Source organism: Orycteropus afer, unplaced genomic scaffold, assembly GCF_000298275.1.
Source record: "Orycteropus afer afer isolate SDZICR_OR568_19922 unplaced genomic scaffold, OryAfe1.0 scaffold00079, whole genome shotgun sequence".
Lineage (NCBI taxonomy): Eukaryota > Metazoa > Chordata > Mammalia > Tubulidentata > Orycteropodidae > Orycteropus > Orycteropus afer.
This window is the reverse complement of record NW_006921666.1, coordinates 5,817,347-5,828,829: the sequence shown is the minus strand read 5'-3', so window position 1 is coordinate 5,828,829 and position 11,483 is coordinate 5,817,347. Positions and strand designations below refer to the sequence as shown.

The window sequence follows — 11,483 nt, the reverse complement described above, 5'->3', positions numbered from 1 at the left end:
GTGGGGCTGGCACGGGATCGGGCAGTGTTTCATTCTGCTGTGCATGGGGTCGCTATGAGTCGGAAATGACTCGACGGCACTTAACAACAACAACATTGGTGGTGTATTTCTGTCAGAGCAGCACTAGGTGACCAGAACATTCAGGGACTGGCCCTCCTTGATAACATGTCCCAGGTGATAACAGACACACAAATGAAGACTTCCAGCAGCCAGGGTTCAAACCCAGCTTTGCCAGATTCTACATGGAACAGAGGCCTGCTCTGACGAAGGAACTGGTTTCCCACCTGTACAGATTCTATTCTGGGAGGGGGCTTACCTGGAAGAGCTCGATCCTCTGTTCATTGCGTTTGGAGCTGGGGTTGGGCACCCGCAGGACCCGGAATTCTGCTCGAAACAGATTGGTTCTATTTTTCTCCACTGAGGACACATTGAAGCGGAAAACCTTGGAGGTGATTCCTTTGGGGCAGACGGCCAGCTCATCTAGGAGAAAAGCAGCAGGAGAGGCTGAGCATGTGCAGTGTAGTAAATTACTTAGTATGGCTTTTCTACCCATAAGTCATTGTAAACTCAGTGGTGGAATGAGCAACTGAGGAGCTCCTGACTGTAAATGTTATCCACCTGGGTTATTTCTGTTGGGCGTGGCATAATGCAATGTTCTGGGAGGTTCCCATTCTCTCAGGTGCTTAGAGTTCTGATGCTGTGATTGGCTAGTTTGACCACTCTGCTGGGCTCAAAATGAGGCCTCCTAGAGGCAGAACGCTCTCTGACTGCTGGTTGAGGAAGACGTGCTGCCGGAAGAGACACGCGCCTCTGAAAGAGACACGTGCTGCTGGGAAAGAGGCGCAAGAGACATACATTGCTGAGTGAGACACCGAGGGACCAGCACTGCTGGGAAAGAGACTGTGAGAGACTGTTGGCCGAGGGATGGTGGGCTGGGAGAGAGACTGAGCATTTTTCCTGAACTCGAATTGTAGCCTGTGGTGCTTCCGTAATAAACCCCATAATCTGTGAGCTCTGTGTGGCCACTGCAGCGAATTAGTGAACCCAGGAGAGAGGTGGTGGGTGCTTTGGGAGGAACAGTTGGAGAAAGGGCTGGAGGGAGGCAGCATGTCTGGCCTGACAGGAATAGGCCTTGGGTTATTGATGATGACTCTTTCTCTTGTGGGATTAGAGGAGGTCAGAACATGTGGCCTCCTTGTCCTTTTTGCCATATGGATGGGGTCTACACGGCAGTGTGCTGCTGACAGTCACTCCTGCTGCATGGCCAAGGCCCCACCTGTGACCTTTCTAGAGGCTTGAAGCCTCTCTGACCTCAAGGTGGAGATAGGAAGAGTCAGGGTGGCCCTGGACTCAAACATATGCCTGAACCAGGAGTGGTGAGCCCCAAGATATGGCCCTAAAGCCTGGGCCATCAAATGGAGTTGCTTCCTCCTCCACTGCCTTGACATCCAAATCTGCCTCAGGTTCTCCACCCTCACTGTTCTTCAAAAAAAGAAGAAAAAAATGCCATCGAATAGATTCTAACCCATGGTGGCCCCATGTGTGTCAGTACAACTGTGCTCCACAGGGCTTTCAAGTCAACTCCCTGGTCCCTTTATCCCCATCTGTGAGACAGAAGGCAGCACGTGCTCTTCCCTAGTGCTCGAAGCCAGGTAACAGGAAAGAGAAATATCCCCATCTTTCCTCTGCTCCTGTACACTTTACATCCTGAAGGTCCGAGCAGCATTAACACCCAGAGAAAAACTTTCTGCACAAATGGTAAGAAAAGCCAGAACGTGAAATTCAAGCTCAGACATCCAGATTCCACACATAATGGACATGACTGGAATGAGTTCATAATCACGCCGAGGGGTGTCTGAGGAAGTCATGGACAAGGCGGGAAGGATCAGAGGCCTGGAAACAAGCAAATGCACTACTGATCTTTAGGAAAGGATGAGTGAATGTTTCTGGAAATTGCCATCTGGTGGGCCTGACCCTGGATCTTAGAAAATTAATGGAACAGATGTTAGGAAAACAAATGTGTGAATACCAGCTAATGAAGCCCTGATTAATAATTGGCTTTGAAAGAACAAACACTGCCAACTAGCCTCCAAACCATGTCAGGTGGCAGTAGAACGAAGAACCGGTGATAGCAATTTAAATTATAAATTTACATGTGTGGGACCCTCTGGCAGGGGTAAGCACTTTGACTGACAAGCCCTTCAGGTGCTGGTAATACTTGGGTCTTGGAGGAGCTGTCATCAATATGGCTTCAGTAATCACAGTATCTCCAATAACTGGGGATGTGAGTGCAATGTGTGTGTTGCTGTAAAAAGAAGAGGAACAGAAGATAGCACATGCCAGTGAGGAAAGTTGGGGAGGTCAAGACAGCGGGAAGCCAGGAGATGGAGGCATGGGGGACAGCAATGAGCTAAGTCTTCAGGAACCATATGTGATTATCCCTCCTTGGTTGTCTCCAGCCCACAGATCAAATATGTCCCTAAAATATTTGTACTCTGCTTGATGGATATTTCTAGAGGACTTCAAGAAGGAGGTGGGAAGGGTTGTTTATCACCAGGATCTACAGATTGCTGATAGTTGGGATCAGGAGGGACACTTGAGTCATCAGTACAACCCTCTGCAGATGAAGAAAGAGTCTCAGAGAAGTCTTGACCAAGGTCACCCAGTCAGAGAGTTGACACTAGCAAGCAAAGCTAGATACAATCATAAATGATGAAAAAAGAATTACCCAGGAGAGCAAAAGTAAATGTAATCTTCCTGACAATTAAATCCATTAAATAATTGGGACGTTTTAAGTCACCTGTGGAAGGAGTCAGCGTGTAAATAAATAAATATAATAACGCCACCTTACTACATTTCATAGGAGCTCTGGTAGCATAGTGCCTAAGGCACTTGACTGCTAACCAGAAGGCTGGTGGGTCAAACCTACCAGCCACTCCTCAGAAGGAAGGTTGGGCAATCTACTTCTGTAGTGATACTGCCTCGGAAACCCAAGGAGGGGTCACTATGAGTCGGTCTGACTCGACGGCACACAACAACAACTACATTTCATAGCATTTTCATGAACTCGTCTGCCCCTTTAACAAGCCTCAAGGAGAATGACCATAAAAGTTATTGTTTTTCCGATTAGAAAACTGAGCGGCAGAGAAGTTAAATGACTTTCCTAAGATCATTAGGTGAGATCTGAAGTCAGGTCTTCAGAATCATCACCTCACTTATGGAAGCTAGAGGGGATCATCGAGTACAGGGGTGGCTTCCCCAAAAATCCTGGTAGGATTCCATGGAACAGGCCTAGAATCCCAACCTTGGGCCTCGGGTAAGGGCCAAGCCCTAGTCATTTTGTGGTTCTTCCTTAAGCCATGCTTCTGCGGAACCAGACTAGGAGTTTTGCCTCTACAAATTAAATTATGATCAACTTTTCCATGACACAGAAAAATATATATTGATGGATGCCATTTTTTCCTATTTTGCCTTTTCTTCAGCAGGTAAGTTCTGGGGAGAGAAAACAAGCAAAGAATATTTGTGCAGAATATTGATGGAAAAACCAGGGAACAGCAGACCATGTTTCCTTTAACTACCTTTTAAAATATTCTCAGACACCTGGGCTCATAGGTATGCCTTTGTTTATACACAGGCAGTCCCCAAGTTACAAACATCTGACTTATGGACAACTCCCACTTGCCCTTAAATGTTATATAAATTTGCCCTCACTTTGTAATAACTGACCACCTCCTAATGGAAACAAATTCTTCATCACAATCACCTTTACTTGCTGCACGTGCAGCTTTTATTTTATTTTTATTTATTATTTTTGCAGTGTTCCCTTCCCTCACATGTAGCTTTTAAATCACTGAAAAGGCTTTGAGCTTTGTCTTGCACCAAAACCAAACCAAACCCACTGCCATCGAGTCCATTCTGACTCCTGGCAACCCTACAGGCCAGACGAGAACTACACTGTAGGGTTTCCAAGGCTATAAATCTTTATTGAAGCAGACTGCAGAGTGGCTGATGGGTTCGAACCACCAAACTTTTGGTTAGCAGCTTAATGCTCCAACCACAGTGCCAGCAGAGCTCCCAACTCACACTAAAACCCAGTGCCATCCAGTTGATTCCGGATCATAGCAACCCTATAGGGTTGTAAATCTTTCCGGAAGCAGACTGCCTCGTCTGTCTCCTGCAGAGAAGCTGGTGGGTTCAAACCACCAAGCTTTTGGTTAGAAGCCCCAAGGCCTTAACCATCGTGCCACCAGAGCTCCTTTCCTGGCACTAAAGTAAGGCTAAAAAAGAACTATATATACCTGTTCCAACTCACCTACAAATTTCATTGAAAGACTTAAAGACACAATTAGGAGCCAATCTCGTTCATACTGGGGCCTGCCTGTACATCAGGGCAGCTAGTGAAATGACAGCTGGTTCCAATGACAGGACTCCATGGATCAGTGTGGCAGTGCTTCTCTGCCCTGGCTGTACATTACGATGTACATGTGACGCCTGGGCCCACTCCCCAGAGAGTCTGACAACAGTGCAGTGGGTGGGTCCCCAGCTTTTTTCTTTTTTTTTTTTTTTTAAGATCTCCAGATGATTCTAATGTGCAGCCAAGGTTGAGAACCACAGTTTATTGTGTTCTGCAAAGGATACCATGGCTTCCAGATGTTCGGGAAGTTTGAGAAACCACTGCTTTAATGGTTTAACCTTTAAAGGTATTGTTGTTGTTGTTGTTGTTTGCCATCGAGTCGGCCCCGACTCATAGCGACCCCTCCTTGGGTTTCCGAGGCAGTATCACTACGGAAGTAGGATTGCCCAACCTTCCTTCCGAGGAGTGGCTGGTGGGTTTGAACCACCAGCCTTCTGGTGAGCAGTCAAGTGCCTTAGGCACTATGCTACCAGGTATTAGATATGTTGTTTTGGTCATTGCATTATTTTGTTAGATTTTGAAGCAGAAACCCATAAACATTTTAAGTCCATGTTAAAAGTTGAGAGATTACACAGAAAGACCCAGATTTTCTGCTTTTCTGGAAATGGTAAGATTTAGTAAAGCTGGGGCGTCCCTGGGTGGTACAAATGGTTAATGCAATCACATGTTACCAAAAGGTTGGAGGGTCAAGTCCACCCAGGGCCACCTTGGAAGAAAGGCCTGGCTACTTCTGAAAAAATCAGCCACTGAAAACCTGATGGAGGACAGTTCTACTCTGACACACATGAGTTGGGGTCAAATCAATGGCAATTGGTTAGTCAAGCTGGACCCACCTCCTGAATTAGCAGGAGTTGAGCAGGTGGCTGCCCTCTTTTAATGGGGTATGTATGCCGGGTCCCCCACCCCATCTTCTCTATAACCCCAAGGAGGTGCCCCCTGCTGTTTATCATGGTGTTCCTGCTGGGGCTGTCCTTCCAGATCATTTCTATCACCTGCCTGGCCTCTGTAGGCTTTGTGCTTGCCCCTCCTCCAAGGAAAGGTTTTGCCCTAGTTCACTGAGTCTTAAGCTTCAGTGTGCTTAAGAATCAATGGAGAGCTTGTTGAAAATACAGTTTCCCAGGTCCCCAGCCCCAGAGATGTAAGCACAGGCAGAGCCTAGGAATCAGCATTCCCACCATCTCACAGCTTCTGGCCCACACTTGGAGAAACACTGGCCTAGTATGAGGCAGCCACCGGGCTCAGAGCGGATGAGCTCCTTCCGTAGGAAAGTTCTTTTAATTCCCAGAATGACTAAACTCTAAATTCAGCAGCCAGAAGAAAAAGGCCAACAGTTTTCTCTTTGCTCTGGGTTTGTGGTTGTTTTTGCTGAAGACAACAGGAGTCTCCCACCAGACACAGATAATCACAAGCCAGAAGATAAACGCCTACACTGGCGATGTCTTGATAACAAGGGGACTGAAAAAGCTGTGCCCTTCCCCACCACAGGGGTCAGAGAGGCCTCTCCTCATGTCCTGTTAGCAAAATCCTGGAGAATTATAAAAGGGATTACAAGGTTGTGTCCTTACTTCCCAGGAAAACAGCATTGAATCATCCCAGATGTAATCATAAAATTCTTTCAGCTAAAAGGAAGCTTAGAGATTATCTCTGACTTTACAGATGAGAAAGCTGAGAGGTAACTCGTTCAACTGCACACAAGCTATGGGGAGCTCTAGGAGCTCTGGTAGCGTAGTGCCTAAGGCACTTGACTGCTAACCAGAAGGCTGGAGGTTCAAACCCACCAGCCACTCCTCGGAAGGAAGGTTGGGCAATCTACTTCCATAGTGATACTGCCTCGGAAACCCAAGGAGGGGTCACTATGAGTTAAAATGACTCAACGGCAGTCAATTTGGTTTGGTTTGGTTTGGTATATAGTTACTTATAAGGAGATCTAGTAGCATAGTGGATAAGGCATGTGGCTGCTAACCAGAAGGTCAACGGGTCAAACTCACTAGCTGCTTTGTGGAAAGAAGATGGGGCAATCTACTTACATGAATATTTACACCCTTGAAAATCCAATGGGGGTCACTATGAGTCAGAATCAACTTGATGGCAGTGAGTTTGGTTTTTTGGTTTATAGTTGCTTATGAATCCCTCACCAGCCACTCCTCGGAAGGAAGATTGGGCAATCCTACTTCCGTAGTGATACTGCCTCGGAAACCCAAGGAGGGGTCGCTATGAGTCGGGGCCGACTCGACGGCACATAACAACAACAACAACAACAATGAATCCCTAGGTGGTGTGAACAGTTAACATGTTTGGTTGCTAACTGAAAGGCTGGAGGTTCAAATCTACCCCGGCGTGCACTGGAAGAGAGGCCTGGCTATCCACTTTCAAAACATCAGCCATTGAAAATCTATGGAGCACAGTTCTGCTGTGACATACGTAGGGTTGCCATGAATTGGAACTGACTCAAAGCAGTTGGGGTTTCTTCTTTTTTTTTTTTTTTTTTGATAGTTGCTTAATCTGCTCAAAGCTCTTCAGTATATTGATAAAGAAAACGCTTTAATTGAATTAGAGAGAAGTTGTGGCAGTACGAACCTCCCGGAGGAAGACAAGCAGAGCTAAGAAAGAACAAATCTAGTTACCCCTGTGGATCTGTCACCTGGGTTACTTAGATAAGAGCTCCTGTCCCCTCCTGCTTGGTCCAGGATGTGATTCATTTACATTGTGCATCAAAGTCCTTAAGGGTTAAAGAACTTAGATTAAAAGCTTACAGGTAGGACTTGGAATTTGTATTTTACATATATGAGTCCTGAATGCCAACTGTCTAGGTTAGAGTCCTTGCTCTGTCTGGGCACATGACTTAACTGAAACATCTCAGTCTCCTCATCTGTAAAATAGGGAAACAAGGCCCCTATATGACAGGCAGGGGGTGCTGGTGGGTCAGTGGTAGAATTCTCACCTTCCACGCAGGAGATCCAGGTTCAGTTCCCACCCGGTGCACCTCATGTGTGGCCACCATCCATCAGTGGAGGCCTGTATGTTGCTATGATGCAGAACAGGTTTCAGTGGACTTCCAGACTAAGACAGACTAGGCAGAAACTCACTGCCATCGAGTTGATTCTGACTCACAGAGACCCCTATTGGGTTTCTGAGGCTGTAAATCTTTACGGGAGTAGATCACCCTTTCTTCTGCAGAGCAGCTGGTGGATTTGAACTGCCGACCTTCTGGTTAAGCTGCCAAATGCCTTATCCACTATGCCACCAGAGCTCCTTCTACATCTATAAATCAGCCAATGAAAATCCTATGGATCAGAATGGCCCAATCCACAACCAGTCACAGGGATGGCACAGGACCCAGCAGCATTTGGTTCCTCTGTGCATGGGGTCATGGTGAGACGGGGGCTGCATCAACAGTGGCAGCAACAGATGACATGGCAGAGCCAGGGGCTGGGCCCTGTTCTCTTTGCTCTTCCCTTGGTGTCCTTTCTCCTGCCCCTCTGGAAATTATTCTTTTCTGGAGCTCTGGTGGCATAATGCCTAAGGCATTTGACTGCTAATCAGAAGGCTGGCAGTTCAAACCCACCAGCCACTCCTTGGAAGGAAGATTGGGCAATCTACTTCCATAGGTATACTGCCTTGGAAACTCAAAGTTTCTATGAGTTGGGTTTAACTCAACGGCAGTGAGTTTGGTCTTGTTTTTTTCACTTTACCTCTCCAGACAGACCCCAGTCTTCTGGTCCCAGTTCCTACTGTTATTTCTTTTGATCTGAGTGTCTGTCCACTGGAAGTGATGAAATGTGGATGAGAACACAGCCCAGCCCCATCACCTCCGCTGCAGAAGCTCTCCCATCGAGACCCTGTCTGTACCCCCACACAGCCCAGGGCTACTGCCACCTGAACCAACGATTTAAGGACAGGCTTCCCTCACGCCAAGCCTATGATGATGGCAATCAGCTCCTGTGCGGCATCTTCTGGGCGCCTGCGTCTGCCCAATGCCTTCTTTATAATTAGTGTGCCTGGTGTATCTGCCTACCCAGTCTGGCTTAGCACCTGACCAGCTGCAGGGCGGGCCCAGGCCCACGTCTGCTCAGCCTCTGTGTCACCTCCAACAGCTGCAGGGAGTCTGGGTCTGCTTCCTGTCTGCACCTGTGAGTCTCTGTGGCATCACCCGTGTCCCACTGGGTGCTGACTCCTCACTGCTGGCCCCTCCCCGGCATTGTGCACAACCCTGTGCTGTGTCCCATTTGCCCTGGGCCTGCCTGCTGCCCTGCGGCCACAGGGCCAACCACACCTGCTGCAGTTAGTTGCAAAGTCCTGGTGCTGTAGCCTGGGAGCTGGCCAGCATCTGTGAGGCCCTATCCTGGCTTTTCCCATGGCTGTCCACCAAGTGTCTGCACAAAATCCATGTCCACCTGCACCTGCGCGCCCTCGCATCCATCTGGCTCATTCATTCTTGGCTCAGGGTCCAGGGCAGTGGGCCTTCATGACTCCGACTCCCTCCTCACTGGGACTCCTCCCCCTGGACTCTCCTCAGGCCTTTCCTGCCGGCCTCAGCTTTCCACCCTCATCCGACATGCACGTTCACTATCTCCTGTCTTCATGGGTGCCAAGAGTGTTGAGGGCTTAGCCACCCAGCTGCTGGATACCTTTGGGAACCATGGGCCTCTGGCCGACCCTGAGCCAATACCACCCAGAGAACCCTGGGCAGGGAGCAGTCACTCTGCCCGAGCCTCCAGCCTCCGCCCAACACGGCACCACATCCAGAAGAAGAGTGCTCCAGGCAGCTACAGGAAACGGGAGTGGAAATCCCTCGCCAGTAACCACAGGCTCCTCCGCCTGGCGTGGGCCGCTCCGAATGAGGCCTTCACACCTTCAGCCAGACCTGGTCCAACCTATCAGCTACCCACTCCTCTCTCCCTTCTCTCTAGTAGCTGGGCGCCTTTCAACGCCTGCTCTTGGTCCCACTGACCACCCTCATCCTGCCCACTACATCCCATCCCTACCCCTCTCCCCACCCAGCACTGCCCACCTCCCAGGTGGGCCAGGGCTGAGGTAGTCAGGGCAGCGAGGACACCTGCTGGTAGGAAAAGCAAACAGAACCGCTCCCAGAGTCCCTGGCCCACGAGTGGCTCACATTCCTCCTTCCTGGGCTGTCAGTTTCTCAACATCTGCCAAACCTCTCTCTCTTGTATTGGGGTTTTTCAAATCCCCATTCAGTAAACACACATGACTTCCACACGTGTACAAACACACACAGACGTCTCACCCAGAAGCCTCCCAGCTTCTCTGCACAGACAAGGGAGCCTCCTGGGAGGACACACTCCCAGACACACATGCCCTCTGCACCCCCAGCCACACCTCCCACCCACGCTCCCGCTCGCTCGCGCAGACACAAAAGGGCCCATAGCTCTCATCTGCACAGTCCTGCTTCTCCCATCCACAGGCCCAGAAGAGGCTCATTTTGAGCACATTAATCTGCCTAGTGCACATCGCCCTAAAGTATCTATCCATATGAACATATGTGTATGTCCTCCCCGCATGCACATGGGCCCTGGGGGTGGGAGGTAAACCGAAGAAGGGCCCAGAGAGCAAGAAGCTGTATCTTGCCCGGGCTTCACTAACCACTCCACAGGAGACAGATGTGGCAGTCTGGGTCTGTAAAGCTTTACAGCCTTGGAAACTCTATGGGGTAGTTCTACTTTGTCCTTGAGGGTCCCAATGAGTGAGAATTGACTAGATAGCACTGAGTACTGTACTCCTCTTCCCAAGAACTGTAAACACTGAACCAGAGACGTGTCACAATGGGTTGTGAAAAGCAGAGAGGAGACCCAGGTCTTGAAACTCAGAGAGCTGTAAGCACTGAAGAGAGAGCTGGCCCTGCCCCTTTATGGCACCCCAATGCTTGCAGTTACCTATGTGGTTGCATGTGCAAGACCACATATGCTTTTCTGGGCAGCACAATGCAAATCCACATCAAAATGAGTCAAGGATGTGCTGTGAGTTCAGCAGGCTGCTGGGCTCCGGGGCTCCGGCCTCCCAGAAGGGCCCGCTCCTAACTAGAATGGCTCTACCTCCCTACCCACCTACCCAGCCCCAACTGCGCATCACACCTCCTGAACCTCTGGGTCTGGTGAGCCCCGGGGCACCCTGCTGTGTGGCCACTGTGAGGCCCCCTCTGGTGAGCGCTCCACTCCAGATCCAACCTTCCAGAGAAGACACCCCCAGCGAGAATTGGGACTTACTGTGCTCCGCCAGCCCCTGGATCATGTCGAATTTATGGATTTCTTTGGCATAGTATTCCGACTCGGTGTTTTCCTGAGTGCAGCCTTCCTCCCTCTCCCCCTGCATCTCTTCCAGCAGCTCCCGAGTGCTGTTGTAGAGGGCCAGGACCTGGTAGGGGACATGGGTCATCACCGATGGCTCCGGGGGGCTGGTGAGCCTGAGCTTGCTCAAGATCTGTCCCCTAATGGCTTCCACCCTCTTCTTCTTGATGTGGCCGAAGTCCAAGGTGGTGCAAGTGGACAGAGAGAAGCTGACCGTGGCAAAGTTCAGCAGGGCGAGGACCACCAGAGCCCTTTGCAAGTGCATCTTCATGTGCGAGCCGGAAGGAGAGGCTGGGGGGCGGCGGGGCCTGGCAAGGCGCAGACCCCAGCAGACGTGCAGAAGGAGGGAGGAAAACCAGGCGGCCTCCCCAGATCCCGAAGACTGAGGCTTGGCAAGAAGGTGCATGAACTCACTGCACTGCGAGAGCTTCAGGACTTCCAGGAAGCGCTGGCAACCCTGAGGACGAAGAAGCGGACTGTGTGCCTTGTAGCGCTGGGATCCTTCTCCATGTGTCTAAACAGGTTCTGCTGGGCTCTGACTCCCAGCAGGCCAGGTGGAGGGCAAGCAGAGGGCTGGGAGGGGTGGCAAGGCAGCTGGGAGTGGGAAGGGAGCTGGAGTTTTTCCTTAGGTAAAAATAAATAGAGCGGATATCTGATATTGCCAAACGCTGCTTGGCGATGGGGAGAAAGTTGGTATTTTAAAGAAAGAGCAGAAGGACCAGGTCTGAGTCCCCCAATCAAAAGTCTTGCCTTACCCTGAAGGA

General features: G+C 49.9%; 1 protein-coding gene across 1 annotated transcript in view; it reads right to left on the bottom strand.

The window, feature by feature from the left end:
- Window positions 1-11,125, bottom strand: part of TGFB3 (transforming growth factor beta 3) — a 25,060-nt gene extending 13,935 nt beyond the window's left edge. The window contains exons 1-2 of the mRNA XM_007941348.2: window positions 10,639-11,125; window positions 317-480 (exon numbers count right to left, since the gene is read on the bottom strand). Of these exons, the coding sequence (XP_007939539.1) occupies window positions 317-480; window positions 10,639-11,125 (651 nt within the window). The remainder of the gene's footprint in view (window positions 1-316; window positions 481-10,638) is intronic.
- Window positions 11,126-11,483: the final 358 nt, after the last annotated feature.